Source organism: Oncorhynchus nerka, linkage group LG18 (assembly GCF_034236695.1).
Source record: "Oncorhynchus nerka isolate Pitt River linkage group LG18, Oner_Uvic_2.0, whole genome shotgun sequence".
Classification (NCBI taxonomy): domain Eukaryota; kingdom Metazoa; phylum Chordata; class Actinopteri; order Salmoniformes; family Salmonidae; genus Oncorhynchus; species Oncorhynchus nerka.
In genome coordinates this window covers 58,873,025-58,890,111 of record NC_088413.1, presented here as the reverse complement: position 1 = coordinate 58,890,111, position 17,087 = coordinate 58,873,025, and the positions used below count along the sequence as shown (strand labels likewise).

The 17,087-nt window shown below is 44.4% G+C and overlaps 1 protein-coding gene across 8 annotated transcripts in view; it reads right to left on the bottom strand.

Moving 5' to 3' along the window:
- Window positions 1-1,562: 1,562 nt before the first annotated feature.
- Window positions 1,563-17,087, bottom strand: part of LOC115146232 (steroid hormone receptor ERR2) — a 68,752-nt gene continuing 53,227 nt past the window's right edge. For all 8 annotated transcript variants that reach the window (XM_029688187.2, XM_029688184.2, XM_029688189.2 and 5 more), the window contains 2 exons: window positions 12,921-13,190; window positions 1,563-6,119 (listed from right to left, as the gene is read on the bottom strand). In XM_029688187.2, coding sequence (XP_029544047.1) covers window positions 5,875-6,119; window positions 12,921-13,190 — 515 coding nt within the window. In that variant the 3' untranslated portion in view covers window positions 1,563-5,874. The remainder of the gene's footprint in view (window positions 6,120-12,920; window positions 13,191-17,087) is intronic.

Sequence of the window (17,087 nt, the reverse complement as noted above, 5' to 3'; positions counted from 1 at the left end):
AGGCACCTGCAAGTTCCCGGACATTTCTGGGGGGAATGGCCCTAGCCCTCACCCTCCGATCCAACATGTCCCAGACGTGCTCAATGGGATTGAGGTCCGGGCTCTTCGCTGGCCATGGCAGAACACTGACATTCCTGCCTTGCAGGAAATAACCCACAGAACGAGCAGTATGGCTGGTGGCATTGTCATGCTGGAGGGTCATGTCAAGATGAGCCTGCAGGAAGGGTACCACATGAGGGAGGAGGATGTCTTCCCTGCAACGCACAGTGTTGAGATTGCCTGGAATGACAACAAGCTCAGACCAATGATGCTGTGACACACCGCCCGTGATGTCTGGTGAGGACCTGCCTTACAACAGGCCTACAAGCCCTCAGTCCAGCCTCTCTCAGCCTATTGCAAACAGTCTGAGCACTGATGGAGGGATTGTGCATTCCTGGTGTAACTTGGGCAGTTGTTGTTACCACCCTGTACCTGTCCCGCAGGTGTGATATTCGGATGTACCAACCCTGTTGTTACACGTGGTCTGCCACTGCGAGGACGATCAGCTGTCCATCCTGTCTCCCAGTAGCGCTGTCTTAGGTGTCTCACAGTACGGACATTGCAATTTATTGCCCTGGCCACATCTGAAGACCTTATGCCTCCTTGCAACATGCCTAAGGCACATTCACGCAGATGAGCAGGGACCCTGGGCATCTTTCTTTTGGTGTTCTTCAGAGTCAGTAGAAAGGCCTCTTTAGTGTCCTGTTTTCATAACTTTGACCCTAATTGCCTACCATTCGTAAGCTGTTAGTGTCTTAACGACCGTTCCACAGGTGCATGCACATTAATTGTTTATGGTTCATTAAACAAGCATGGGAAACAGCATTTAAACTCTTTACAATGAAGACCTGTGAAGTTATTTGGATTTTTACGAATTTTCTTTGAAAGACAGGGTCCTGAAAAAGGGACGTTTCTTTTTTTGCTGAGTTTATGTATTCTATCTGATCCTCTTTCTGAGTCTAATGATATTTTTACCAAAAATGTGCCCTCGTCATCACAAATGTGACTTTATAAATGCACTATGATTGGCATATCCTTACACGAGTATGTACTGTGCTGAGGTCAGGTTTGTTTGGGAGGTCAGGTTTGTTTGGGATATTTTAAATGTACATTTAAATGCATCACAACATCATCAATAGTGTAGTGCAGGCTTCCCCAACTGGTGGCCCGCGGGTGGTCCCCAACTTTTTTGAGCCATTTTTAAAATTGCCTTTCATTGTTGGACAGAAAAGACTAAAGACACCAGGAAATAAGCTCCATATGACTTTAATTTAAGAAATTTGTTCCCAGGTATTCCCACACCTAATAGAGATGTGATTGTATGCAAATGTAAGCAAGGCTTGAAATGATTCTTTTTTTAGTCAAACATGATCTGTTTTGGCTTCTTGTGGTCAATTTGCAGTCTACAAATGATTTGTAATTATGTTCCGTCCCCCCGACCCTCCACTCCAGAAGAAAATCAGCCTGTGAGTGAATCTAGTTGATGGTCCCTGGTGTAGTCGGATAATAAAGGAATCACAGACTTCTGGGAGTTATTTAATTATTTCTTCCTTTACCTTTTAGGAAATCAAAACATAAAGGTGACACAGATATTGGTGATTCAACAATCAGAGATATCAATGTACACTGTTGCCAAATGATATAATTCACACCATTAATATTTATACTGTAGGAACAGGAAATAATTTGAAGTACCTGTTCCTTAATGCAAGTTTATCATCAAGGGACCAATTCTGACACATTGATGTTAATAAAAACATGTACCCGCTTCATAACCAAAATGGGTCTCGCCCACTGATAGCCAAATCATGAAGTCAACTTTAAGCATGCTTTACCTTTACAAACAGATATATGGATGGTAAGAGACTACTGGTGACTATAATTACAAATACACTACATGACCAAAAGTATGTGGACACCTGCTCGTCGAACATCTCATTCCAATATCATGGGCATTAATGTGGAGTTGGTCCCCCCTTTGCTGCGATAACAGCCTCCACACTTCTGGGAAGACTTTCCACTAGATGTTGGAACATTGTTGCGGGGACTTTCTTCCATTCAGCCACGAGAGAATTAGTGAGTTCGTGCACTGATGTTGGGCGATTAGACCTGGCTCGTAGTCGGCATTCCAATTCATCCCAAAGGTGATCGGTGGAGTTGAGGTCAGGGCTCTGTGTAGGCCAGTCAATTTCTTAGATACCGATCTCGACAAACCATTTCTGTAAGGACCTTGCTTTGTGCATGGGGGCATTGGCATGCTAAAACATGAAGGGCCTACTCCAAACTGTTGCCACAAATTTAGAAGCACAGGATTGTCTACAATATCATTATATGCTGTAGTGTTAGGCTTTCCCTTCACTGGAACTAAGGGGCCTACTGTAGCCCGAACCATGAAAAACAGCCCCAGACTATTATGCATTGGGGCAGGTAGCATTCTCCTGGCATCCCCCAAACCCAGAATCGTCCATTGGACTGCCAGATGGTGAAGCGTGATTCATCACTCCAGAGAACGTGTGTACACCTGTTCGGAGACCAATGGTGGCGAGCTTTACACCAGTCCAGCCGACACTTGGCATTGCGCATGGTGATCTTAGGCTTGTGTGCGGCTGCTCAGCCATGGAAACCCATTTCATGAAGCTCCTGACGAACAGTTCTTGTGCTGACTTGCTTCCAGAGGCAGTTTGGAACTTGGTAGTGATTTTTATGCGCTATGTGCTTCAGCACTTCGCGGTCCCATTCTGTGAGCTTGTGTGGCCTACCATTTTGCGGCTGAGCCAATGTTGCTCCTAGACGTTTCCACTTCACAATAACAGCACTTACAGCTGACTGGGGCAGCTCTAGCAGGGCAGAAATTTGACAAACTGACTTGTTGGAAAGGTGGCATCCTATGACGGTGCCATGTTGAAAGTCACTGAGCTCTTCAGTAAGAACATTCTACTGCCAATGTTTGTTTATGGAGATTGCATGGCTGTGTGCTCAATTTTATACACCTGTCAGCAATGGGTGTGGTTGAAATAGGCAAATCCACCAATTGGAAGGGATGTCCACATACTTTTGTGTGTATAGTGTATCTTGGCAGGGGCATTTCTAGACAAGAAATCTTTGATAGAAACGTGGATGGCTCATGTATATTTCAATACAGCCATGATGATGATGATGCTGATGAAGAATACATCTTGAAATCGAAAGTATCGACAATAGTGACGAGGTAGTAGTCAGCAGGACGCTGCATGCTGTACTTTATTTTGAACTGCTGTAACTCGGCAACCTACTGTATACTGTCCAGTAACCATTGGCATTGATATACTGTGTATATATATATATATATATATATACAGGGTATATATACACAGTATATATACACCTTATACTGTATAGACCCAGTTTGAATGTAAGACTTGTTATTTGCATTCTAGAAGAGCCTAAATACAACTGAAAGCATTGAAAGGAGTTGCTTGGAGTTTACGTTGCATTGTATTGGGTGTGAATTTTGGATCACTACAAAAACGTTGTTGTAAAGTTTTTCTGCTAAACTGTCTGATCTGTTTCATCTGTACTTGTCCATACAAGCGCTTGTATTTTACAGTTGAGCAATGAAAATATACTTCTGATAATTATTTTTGATAAGAATCATTTTTAATAATATTGAAATATTAATCCAATTGTCCAAAATCTTGGTAAAAGCATGCTTACAGCATGGTTTCAGTCAGAAGTGGTCCCCGTTGTATTGCACAACAGTAAAATAGTTCAAGTTACATGGTCACCCCCTAAAGTGGAGCCTGTTAAATAGACAGCGGCTAGTTCAAATTGGGATTATTAGGTGTTGGGGTGTGTAGTCATCCGCCATTAAGTGACCAATCAGGCTGCAGTAAAATAGGGTGCTGCAGGATTAACACTGGTCAATGATATCACAAGCAGAGTAGCAACCATCCTGTCTACAATGTCAGGGATTCCTTTGATCACGGTTTCATATTGTGACAGCACCAACATGTATCACATCACATTAATCACGTCAGTAGTATAATCATCCCCCTCCCATCACATTCTCTCCCATGCAGAACAAGAACAGCATGAGTATGTACTGTAGGTCTACAGTACTGAACTACAGGGCCCAGCATGCACCAAGGAGGTCGACCTACCTACACACTGGGAGCATGGAGGCCCTCTCGTCACTTTCCCACCGAGATCACACCTTGTTCAGACACACCATGGGACTGGTGCTACCCTTTGAAACATGCTGACACTTTGTAGCCTGCGTGGCTTCTCACAAGAGGAGCACCTTGGGGAGTGATTTGCTGTCTTTAAGGATGCCTGTCTGTCTCCTGGTCTGTTGAGAGGTGTTACACCACAGCTACTGTGTCAACATGGGGTCAAGCAGCGTTCCACGTGTCTACTGTACTCCTGGAGGGAGGCAGAGCAGGCAGGCAGCTACAGCAATAACCTCCTTCTGGGTTAAAAATACCCCCAGTCAGCGTGAAGCGCTAGCTACCAACACATCACTGCACCTGCCATTCACCTCAGTTTGGCTGTAGCTCCATAAAGACAGTCCCAGCTATAAAAAGACAGGCAGCTTCTAAAATGCTGCTAGCAGATGCTGGACACCTTGCTCCCTGTGTGGGAGGACTCTGCCACGGTCTTAAAGGACCCAAAATAGAGCATTTGACACATGGGCCTCTGATTGTTTGAACATGGAATCTTCTGGACTTCTGCCACTCGGCAGTAATCCTTTGATACCCCCGCCCCCAAACCCACTCATCATCTTTCACCCTGCCCAGATGAGGTCATTCACTCAGTTGCCAGGAGGCAATTTCCATTGGCTTGAACAATCACCAAATGTGGGGTTTACAGAGGAGAAACGCTACAGTGCAACAGGTGAGTGGTCCATTGCCAGGACACACACTCACACACAAATGGGAGGGCATGGTCTTCTAGCGACAGACAGACAGACAGACAGACAGACAGACAGACAGACAGACAGAGACAGAGAGAGACAGAGAGAGACAGACAGACAGACAGACAGACAGCAGCGTAGTGAAACAGATGATATAGGAGGTTTAAAATTACTTGTCCACGGCACGGCTCCCTTTATTGCTGAGTTACTACAGAATAAGACGACTGACTACCTGGCTACGCTAGTTTGGTTAAACATGTCATGTGACCAGTTTATCTTCTTCCTGTCTGAGACCAATCCACATCACACAGCTCACTGCTCTGAAGAGGTATATTCAAGGACATTTAGATCAGTAGAGCTCACATTTAGGTAACACTTTCTGTTCTTTCTTTCTTTTCATTTTTTTTCCAAAGAAGGAGAAAGAGAGAAAATGGCCGTCGGCTTCACCAGACATAACTGTACACTCAGTCAATCATTATTAATAAATATATACATGTCCTGGTCAAGTCCAGGAGGTGAAACAACTGTCTAACAAGTGAGTCATAGTGGTTGACTCAACTGTATATTCTGACTAGAAATAAAACCATGTTAATTAAGAGCCTGCAATTATTCCTTCTGAAGATATAGAGAGGATCCTTCACATACAGTATGACCACAGACCATAAACAAAACAAAATTATTACTGTACATAGTATTTCTAATATATTTTAAATTAATCTGCATCATTTTACATTTATACTTTTAACCAAGTTTTGCATTTGTTCTTCTTTATTTTTTATTTGTTTTATTTTTTAAATGTCTTGGGTTCGAGGGGGCAAAGCGCGAGAGAGGTCAGTCACAGTCACAGGTCAGTCACAGTCTCCTGTCACAGTCAGCAGGGTGTTCCTCTCCTGTCCTGAGTCCCCTCTCTCCATGTCCTTCTGTCTGCATCACCTGCTCCTCCATCAGACCTTGGCTTCCAGCATCTCCAGGAAGAGTTTGTGCATGGGCACCTTGCCCTGAACCTTGATGCTGTAAAAGTGCTGCACGGCCTTGGTGGCAGTCTGACGCAGCAGGGGCAGGGTCATGAGCAGCTTGCCTGCCCGCCGGGGGTCCTCCTGATGCTGGCTGCTCTCATAGTCCTGCAGGGCCTCATGGAGCGCATCCTGGAGCTTCTGCACTGCCTCCACGTCCTCTATATGCATGGAGTCTGGAGAGGAGAGGGAAAGAAACGGTCAGTGAGAGGGGGTCTTCAACATGAGTCATGTTAACATCTTCAGGGATACAATGACAACACAAACCAGTGCTTGATTTAATGCAATGTAAAATAGTTCTATAGATAGTAACACATCATTTGCAGAATACAGTGCAAAATTTCCAATGCAATGAGAGCTGAACGAGGCTGATGAACACAGCAGGAATTCCATTTTTGCTAAAGTAAAACATGGCTGGGTGTGTACTAGTGATCTAGTGATCAGCTATTAGACACGTTATCGTCATAATTCACACTGCGACAAGATAAACAATAGAACGTAAAGAAAAACACAAAGCTTCATGTATTTTTTTTGCCAGGTGGCCTTGGTTTGATTTTCGTATGGCATTTGACCAATTAGACTGAAAATCCATATAATGCAGCAGTCTCCTGCAGCACACAATGGAATGAATAGCAGCCAAACCCCCCCAGTGAATGAATACATATTAAACACCTCACTGTTCCAAAAGACAGCTCCGGAATAGATTGTTTTCTTATAAACACTCCATCAGGGAATTGGATGGTGGAAACTAGCTTCAATAAAGAAATAATACTTCCTTCACATGTTCATTCATTTCCTCCCTCTTCTCTCACAGACACATGTGGAACAACAAATGAGTGGAATGAAAGTAAACACTATTGTACATTTGATTAAATAATCACTGGAATGTTAGTGCTTTAGCTTGCTGGAAACCATATTTTGACTGATGATTGATTGATCGATTGAACGAAACAAATTATATTAACTCCAATTGAACTAGTGTAACTACGTGTATGTACTGTAGGTCTACTGTAACAGTGTAACTACATGTATGTACTGTAGGTCTACTGTAACAGTGTAACTACATGTATGTACTGTAGGTCTACTGTAACAGTGTAACTACATGTATGTACTGTAGGTCTACTGTAACAGTGTAACTACATGTATGTACTGTAGGTCTAACAGTGTAACTACATGTATGTACTGTAGGTCTACTGTAACAGTGTAACTACATGTATGTACTGTAGGTCTACTGTAACAGTGTAACTACATGTATGTACTGTAGGTCTAACAGTGTAACTACATGTATGTACTGTAGGTCTACTGTAACAGTGTAACTACATGTATGTACTGTAGGTATACTGTAACAGTGTAACTACATGTATGTACTGTAGGTCTACTGTAACAGTGTAACTACATGTATATACTGTAGGTCTACTGTAACAGTGTAACTACATGTATGTACTGTAGGTCTACTGTAACAGTGTAACTACATGTATGTACTGTAGGTCTACTGTAACAGTGTAACTACGTGTATGTACTGTAGGTCTACTGTAACAGTGTAACTACGTGTATGTACTGTAGGTCTACTGTAACAGTGTAACTACATGTATGTACTGTAGGTCTACTGTAACAGTGTAACTACATGTAACAGTGTAACAGTGTAACTACGTGTATGTACTGTAGGTCTACTGTAACAGTGTAACTACATGTATGTACTGTAGGTCTAACAGTGTAACTACATGTATGTACTGTACTGTAACAGTGTAACTACATGTATGTACTGTAGGTCTAACTGTAACAGTGTAACTACATGTATGTACTGTAGGTCTACTGTAACAGTGTAACTACATGTATGTACTGTAGATCTACTGTAACAGTGTAACTACATGTATGTAATGTAGGTCTACTGTAACAGTGTAACTACATGTATGTACTGTAGGTCTACTGTAACAGTGTAACTACATGTATGTACTGTAGGTCTACTGTAACAGTGTAACTACATGTATGTACTGTAGGTCTACTGTAACAGTGTAACTACATGTATGTACTGTAGGTCTACTGTAACAGTGTAACTACGTGTATGTACTGTAGGTCTACTGTAACAGTGTAACTACATGTATGTACTGTAGGTCTACTGTAACAGTGTAACTACATGTATGTACTGTAGGTCTACTGTAACAGTGTAACTACATGTATGTACTGTAGGTCTACTGTAACAGTGTAACTACAGTGTATGTACTGTAGGTCTACTGTAACAGTGTAACTACATGTATGTACTGTAGGTCTACTGTAACAGTGTAACTACATGTATGTACTGTAGGTCTGTAACAGTGTAACTACATGTATGTACTGTAGGTCTAACAGTGTAACACTGTAGTGTAACTGTAACAGTGTAACTACATGTATGTACTGTAGGTCTACTGTAACAGTGTAACTACATGTATGTACTGTACTAGATCTACTGTAACAGGTCTACTGTAACAGTGTAACTACATGTATGTACTGTAGGTCTACTGTAACAGTGTAACTACATGTATGTACTGTAGGTCTATGTACTGTAACTACGTGTATGTCTGTAGGTCTGTAACAGTGTAACTACATGTATGTACTGTAGGTCTACTGTAACAGTGTAACTACATGTATGTACTGTAGGTCTACTGTAACAGTGTAACTACATGTATGTACTGTAGGTCTACTGTAACAGTGTAACTACATGTATGTACTGTAGGTCTACTGTAACAGTGTAACTACATGTATGTACTGTAGGTCTACTGTACAGTGTAACTACATGTATGTACTGTAGGTCTACTGTAACAGTGTAACTACATGTATGTACTGTAGGTCTAACAGTGTAACTACATGTATGTACTGTAGGTCTACTGTAACAGTGTAACTACATGTATGTACTGTAGATCTACTGTAACAGTGTAACTACATGTATGTACTGTAGGTCTACTGTAACAGTGTAACTACATGTATGTACTGTAGGTCTACTGTAACAGTGTAACTACGTGTATGTACTGTAGGTCTACTGTAACAGTGTAACTACATGTATGTACTGTAGGTCTAACACTGTAACTACATGTATGTACTGTAGGTCTAACAGTGTAACTACATGTATGTACTGTAGGTCTACTGTAACAGTGTAACTACATGTATGTACTGTAGGTCTAACAGTGTAACTACATGTATGTACTGTAGGTCTACTGTAACAGTGTAACTACATGTATGTACTGTAGATCTACTGTAACAGTGTAACTACATGTATGTAATGTAGGTCTACTGTAACAGTGTAACTACATGTATGTACTGTAGGTCTACTGTAACAGTGTAACTACATGTATGTACTGTAGGTCTACTGTAACAGTGAAACTACCTCAACAACAACCATGTGTACAGTATCATACTGACTCTGTAGCCCATATCCTCCCTGACCTTTCAGTCTCAGAGGAGGGTTCTCTCTCTGACTCATTCCAGTCTCTCCCTGTCTGATGTGCTGTGGTGTATTGCATTGTTCAAGGATACTCTTACGGTATGTACAGAATGCTGTAACACTCCCTTTTCATATTCTCTCCCTCTCTCTCTCTCTCTCTCTCTCTCTCAAGGATGCATTGGGCTTGTGGTTAACCAGTGTCTGGCACTTATGAGACGGTGTGTCATTGCTTGACTCATATCACCTTGGCAGTGCATATTTCACCACGCGGGACAATAAAAGGCAAAACAGATTTCAGACTTCGTCCCAAATTCATTGACTGGAACAACTATATTCCCAAGACCTTGAGACATTTCTCACCCTGACGCTTTCCAATCCACAGCGGTAAAATGAAGTAGGTCGTTTTGGAAAGTGAATGAGCAGTTGAGCAGGGGGGGTGGGGGGATATGAGCAGATGGGGGGGCAGAATAGAAGAACAAAAGGGAAATTCACCAGGAAGTCAGAGAGTATCGTATCTCCTCTTTGCTTCATACAGGATTAGTCAATGATAAACAGCATATTAGGTCATATGTACAAGTCAATGCCCAGACAAATTATTAGCAATTAAATGCATTTTAATTACTGTGATAAAATAATACAACCAATAAACGTATCAAAAACATAAGTGAGTATATGTGTGTGTGTACATGTGTGCTTCAGCACATGCATGACATTTTTGCCATTAAACTCATCTAATGCCAAGAATGAGTGAGCAGTGGACAAAGGTCTCGGGGTGAAGTGCAGGCAAGAAGGAAGGAATGAAAGAGCTAGAGACCAGATGAGAAAGAAAAGAGAGAAATAGACAAAGAGAGAGATGGAGATATGGAGAGAGAGACAGAGAGGGAGAAGGAGTTGGAGATATGGAGAGAGAGACAGAGAGGGAGAAGGAGATATGGAGAGAGACAGAGAGAGGGAGATATGGAGCGAGAGACAGAGAGGGAGAAGGAGATGGAGATATGGAGAGAGAGACAGAGAGGGAGAAGGAGATATGGAGAGAGAGACAGAGAGACAGAGAGGGGGAGATTGAGATACAGAGAGAGAGTGAGATGGAGATATGGAGAGAGAGAGACAGAGAGAGGGAGATATGGAGAGAGAGTGAGATGGAGATATGGAGAGAGAGAGACAGAGAGAGGGAGATATGGAGAGAGAGACAGAGAGGGAGAAGGAGATATGGAGAGAGAGAGACAGAGAGAGGGAGATATGGAGCGAGAGAGAGAGAGGGAGAAGGAGATATGGAGCGAGAGAGACAGAGAGACAGAGAGGGGGAGATGGAGATACAGAGAGAGTGAGATGGAGATATGGAGAGAGAGACAGAGACAGAGAGAGGGAGATATGGAGAGAGAGAGACAGAGAGGGAGAAGGAGATGGAGATATGGAGCGAGAGAGACAGAGAGGGAGAAGGAGATATGGAGCGAGAGAGACAGAGAGACAGAGAGGGGGAGATGGAGATACAGAGAGAGAGTGAGATGGAGATATGGAGAGAGAGAGACAGAGAGAGGGAGATATGGAGAGAGAGAGACAGAGAGGGAGAAGGAGATGGAGATATGGAGCGAGAGAGACAGAGAGGGAGAAGGAGATATGGAGCGAGAGAGACAGAGAGACAGAGAGGGGGAGATGGAGATACAGAGAGAGAGCGAGATGGAGATATGGAGAGAGAGAGACAGAGAGGGAGAAGGAGATGGAGATATGGAGAGAGAGAGACAGAGAGGGAGAAGGAGATATGGAGATATGGAGAGAGAGAGACAGAGAGGGAGAAGGAGATGGAGATATGGAGAGAGAGAGACAGAGAGGGAGAAGGAGATGGAGATATGGAGAGAGAGAGACAGAGAGGGAGAAGGAGATGGAGATATGGAGAGAGAGAGACAGAGAGAGGGAGAAGGAGATGGAGATATGGAGAGAGAGAGACAGAGAGGGAGAAGGAGATGGAGATATGGAGAGAGAGAGACAGAGAGAGGGAGAAGGAGATGGAGATATGGAGAGAGAGCGAGATGGAGATATGGAGAGAGAGAGACAGAGAGGGAGAAGGAGATATGGAGAGAGAGAGACAGAGAGAGAGAGGGAGAAGGAGATGGAGATATGGAGAGAGAGAGACAGAGAGAGGGAGATATGGAGAGAGAGAGACAGAGAGGGAGAAGGAGATGGAGATATGGAGAGAGAGAGACAGAGAGAGGGAGATATGGAGAGAGAGAGACAGAGAGGGAGAAGGAGATGGAGATATGGAGAGAGAGAGACAGAGAGAGGGAGATATGGAGAGAGAGCGAGATGGAGATATGGAGCGAGAGAGAGCGAGGGAGAGATATGGAGCGAGAGAGAGCAAGGGAGAGCATGCAAGCATGTAGGCTATGGAGGAGGGGATAGGCTTAAAAAAACTACTTTGAAGAAACAATTTCCTTGCAATCCATCAGAGAGCCCAAGTCGATCCGATTGATAAACTGCTAATTACAAAATCAATCGCTATGAATTTTCACAGCTGTCAGACAGAGGGGCTCCCGGGAGAGTGATCTCACAGAGACCTTGTTCAAACGTTCCGGACGCCTCCTCCCTACCCCGACACCCGGCCTCCCTCCCTCACCCGTACCCACCCCCCAACAAAGCTCTGTTGTCTGAAAGCAAAGCAAAGCAAAGCCCACCGTCAGCGTTTTCATTTTTCAGCCAGACAAAAGAAGAGAAAGCGTGCCCGTGGCCCAGCCAGGCATTGATCAGAGAGGGACAGGCCCTGCCTACTCAAAAGCAGCCTGTCGATACGAGTGTACCGTCTTTGCATTGGAACAAACAAGCCCCATCACTCCCTGATACTCATTCCATTCGACTTAACACATTGTATTGACAGGCCCTGTGCTCCTAATGAAATGCTAAATTTATCTCCCATGGTTGGCGTGCCCTGCAGCTACTGTTATGGAGAATTAACCAACATAAATTATGAACAATTGTTATTATGAATAAGATAATTAGATAATATTCCAATATAAATTTAGAAACAGTTTTCTGCATTTGTGCAACATAAATGGAAAAGATTTTGGTTTTGGCAAATTAATGTGTTTGTGAGTGTTTAAAAATATTCCTAACAAATTTGATATTTTTGTGTCACTGGCACTATAGTAATCGTTTGTTAATTTGAAATTAACTCTGGCTCAAGATTTGATACAGTATATGACAGTTTTTGAGATGAATGAAATGTGTCCTAAAATGTATAAATACTAGCTTTTATTCATAAAATTACAACAAAAAGTAAAAAAGTCCAAAAAGTATTATTTTTGGCCACATGGATATATTGCTTGTGATTGCCCATTTTACAATATTATATTGTCCATAAAATACTGAAAAATCAGACTCTTCAAAACATACATTTTCAGCAAAAATACAATATTACCTTAAATAATACATTTGATCGTTTTTAGATTGTTCTCATCATATTGCATAAATTAAAAAACCTTGTAAAGAATAAAATATCCAAATATTCACCTAATATCCCTGACTGCCGTCTTATTTATGCTACATACGGAGTCGGTGTATATTGTCCTACCTGAGTTGGCGAGAGCGATGGCCTTGAGGGTGACAAACTCCTCCTTCTCCACCTTCAGCTTCTTGTACTTGCGTACGAGCTGCAGGATGGACACGTAGAGGTCGAGCAGGCCAGTGAGCCGCGAGTGTTCTTCGTCCATGATGTAGTCCTCTGCATACACCAGCTCGTCCTCGTAGGGCAGCGAGCGGAACACGATGCTCAGGATCAGGATCTCCATCCAGGCGCTCTGCAGTAGACTCATCTGGTCTCCCAGCGACAGCGTGGAGAAGCCTGGGGAGACAGAGGAAAACACTCTGAGAATCTCTCACCTGCAGATATCTGCACTACAATGCAGACACTTAAAATTATTTGTTTGTTTGTGTGTGTGTGAGTGTGGGTGTTTCCAGCTCATGCTCTGCCCTCAAGATTAAATAGAAAACAGTGAAAATACTCTCCTAGGCTCTTTATATTTTCTCTTTGTTGATGATCAATGCAATTATCATCGGTAAACTATTAAATGGGGTGAACTAGTTAAGGGTGAACAATTAAATGAACATTACCACCCTGATTGTTTTAATGAAAACACTATGAAGCCAAACATGTACTGTCCACCTTCAAGGTCTTTCTCATGGACAGATCTGATCAGTAACCCAAACATGAGTTCAAAGTCTCAACCCCGACTGACTAGAGTACATGCCACGGTATGTTAGCAGCAGAGGTGTTTAATTTTAAATGCACTCTGGAAGGTCCTCTCTGAAACGGTTGTCACAGCACTCCAGTGGGCTTTACTGTAAGTGAAGACAGTAAATCGGTGCAAAGGTCTTTGAGACACAAAGCCGTCTGGTCAGCCCTTGTTTCCTGTCACACTGCTATTGGTGGGATTAGCACTGAGACAGATCCTCATTGGAGGGGTCGAGGACGTGACACACACTCAGTACCACGCTGGGTGAGTTGATAAAAAACAGACACAACACACTCATGCATGCTAGCACGCAGGCATGCATACACACTCACACTAACAGGCACACACTCACACAGCGAGGGGTCGCGTGGGTCAACACAGCCCTAAAGGCTAACAGCAACTGGATGAGCTGAAATGGTCTGGGTCATATAAAACTATTGTCATTTCCCCCTTCAAACACACAGGCTGCTACCTGTACAAATGGATAGAATTAAACCTTTTAAAAACAACCATCCCCACAAATCCTCTGAAGATGAGGTGAGAGAATTCAGACAAATGAAAAGGAGGAGGAAAAGTTAGCAGGAACAGATCATATCATCCCCCTTTCCTCGTACTACCCTTGCCTTTGTACTACCCTTTCCTTCGTACAACCCTTTCCCCGTACTACCCTTTCCCCGTACTACCCTTTCCTTCGTACAACCCTTTCCCCGTACTACCCTTTCCTTCGTACTACCCTTTCCTTCGTACAACCCTTTCCCCGTACTACCCTTTCCCCCGTACTACCCTTTCCTCCGTACTACCCTTTCCCCCGTACTACCCTTTCCCCGTACTACCCTTTCCTTCGTACTACCCTTTCCCCGTACTACCCTTTCCTTCGTACTACCCTTTCCCCATACTACCCTTTCTTCGTACAACCCTTTCCCCGTACTACCCTTTCCCGTACTACCCTTTCCTCCGTACAACCCTTTCCCCGTACTACCCTTTCCTCCGTACTACCCTTTCCCCGTACTACCCTTTCCTTTGTACTACCCTTTCCTTTGTACTACTCTTTCCTTCATACAACCCTTTCCCCGTACTACCCTTTCCCCGTACTACCCTTTCCTTCGTACAACCCTTTCCCCGTACTACCCTTTCCTTCATACAACCCTTTCCCCGTACTACCCTTTCCTCCGTACAACCCTTTCCCCGTACAACCCTTTCCCCGTACTACCCTTTCCCCCGTACTACCCTTTCCTCCGTACAACCCTTTCCTCCGTACAACCCTTTCCCCGTACTACCCGTTCCCCGTACAACCCTTTCCCCGTACAACCCTTTCCCCCGTACTACCCTTTCCCCCGTACTACCCTTTCCCGTACTACCCTTTCCCGTACTACCCTTTCCCCTACCCTTTCCTCCGTATACTACCCTTTCCTCCATACCCTTTCCCCGTACCCTTTCCTCCTTGTATTACCCTTTCCTTTGTACAACCCTTTCCCCGTACTACCCCTTTCCTCCGTACTACCCTTTCCCCAACCCTTTCCCGTACTACCCTTTCGCCCGTACTACCCTTTCCCCCTTTCCTCCGTACTACCCTTTCCTCCGTACTACCCTTTCCTCCGTACTACCCTTTCCTCCGTACTACCCTTTCCTCCGTACTACCCTTTCCCCGTACTACCCTTTCCCCGTACTACCCTTTCCTTCGTACTACCCTTTCCTCGTACAACCCTTTCCTCCGTACTACCCTTTCCTCGTACAACCCTTTCCTCCGTACTACCCTTTCCCCGTACTACCCTTTCCTCCGCCCGTTTCCCGCTACCCTTTCCCCGTACTTTCCCTTTTTCTCCGTACTACCCTTTCCTCCGTACTACCCTTTCCCCGTACTACCCTTTCCCGTACTACCCTTTCCCGTACTACCCTTTCCTCCGTACTACCCTTTCCTCCGTATACTTTCCCTTTCCCTTTCCCGTACTACCCTTTCCCCCCTTTCCCCGTACTACCCTTTCCTTCGTACTACCCTTTCCTCAGTACTACCCTTTCGTTTCAACCCCTTTCCTCCGTACTACCCTTTCCTCGTACAACCCTTTCCTCCGTCCTCCGTACTACCCTTTCCCGTTCCCCGTACTACCCTTTTCGCCCGTACTACCCTTTCCCCCGTACTACCCCTTTCCTCCGTACTACCCTCTTTCCTCCTCGTAGTTTACCCTTTCCTCCTCCGTACTACCCTTTCCCCGTACTTTCCCTTTCCCCCCGTACTACCCTTTCCCCGTACTTTCCCTTTCCTCCGTACTACCTTTCCCCGTACTACCCTTTCCTCTCGTACTACCCTTTCCTCGTACAACCCTTTCCTCCGTACTACCCTTTCCTCGTACAACCCTTTCCTCCGTACGCCCGTACTACCCTTTCCCCCGTACTACCCTTTCCTCCGTACTACCCTTTCCTCCGTACTACCCGTTCCCCCGTACTACCCTTTCCCCGTACTAACCTTTCCTCCGTACTACCCTTTCCTCCGTACTACCCTTTCCCCGTACTACCCTTTCCCCCGTACTACCCTTTCCTCCGTACTACCCTTTCCCCGTACTACCCTTTCCTCCGTACTACCCGTTCCCCCGTACTACCCTTTCCCCCGTACTACCCTTTCCCTTACTACTTGGAGCATCCCTCTCCTTACCTCCTGTCCTGGTCTAGCGTTCCCACGGGCGCCCCCATTCTGACAGCATATTAGCCCGTCGCCTGATTAAAATGATTGCTTTTACAAGTTTGCTGTTGCAATACTGTCTGCTCCCAGGTTATTAGGAGGCGATAGATTACAGTATTGACACACACACACACACAGAGACAGAGAGCTACACTGAAGGGGGTAGAAACAGAAAGAAAAAGGTAGCGAGGGAAAGAGAGAGAAAAGGGGGTAGCGGAGAGTTTCATTTCCCTTATCGTAGTGATGACCACAGGAGGGAAGAGCTGGAGGATACATTCATTAACAGATTGCGATCGGAATGTGAGGGCCTTCACAATGTGAAGGGGAATCAATAGTCAGTCGAATGGAGAGTCTGATCAAACAGAGACAGGTGCAGGGCCCAGGACAGGCAGGGCAGGCCCACCCCACCCGGGTGGCCAGGGGGTCTGTGAACCACAGACAGGACCAGCACAATACAGACACTAACCAAAACTGCTAGGAGGCACATACTAATATAATTGTAGGAGTAAGCCATGAGTGCCTTAGTGCAGGTGCCTGTGCTACTATACATCAAAATGCATTTTAAATCCTTTTTAAAGCTCTGACGAAGGCCTTCAGGCCGATACGTAAAGCTAAATAAAGAGCAGTGTGCCGTTTAAAAAAAAATTCTCATCTTATTCAATTGTTACCATTCACCTGCAACAAAGATAGCTCAGATGAGCGAGTGCCTTTTTGAATTTGAAATCCTTTGCTGTGAAATGTCCCTGTCAGCACTGGAAAAGCCGTACCTTGCCATTAGCGAGATAATCTGGACTGGCCGCAAGGAAATTGTCATGCAAGTGTAGACAAGGTA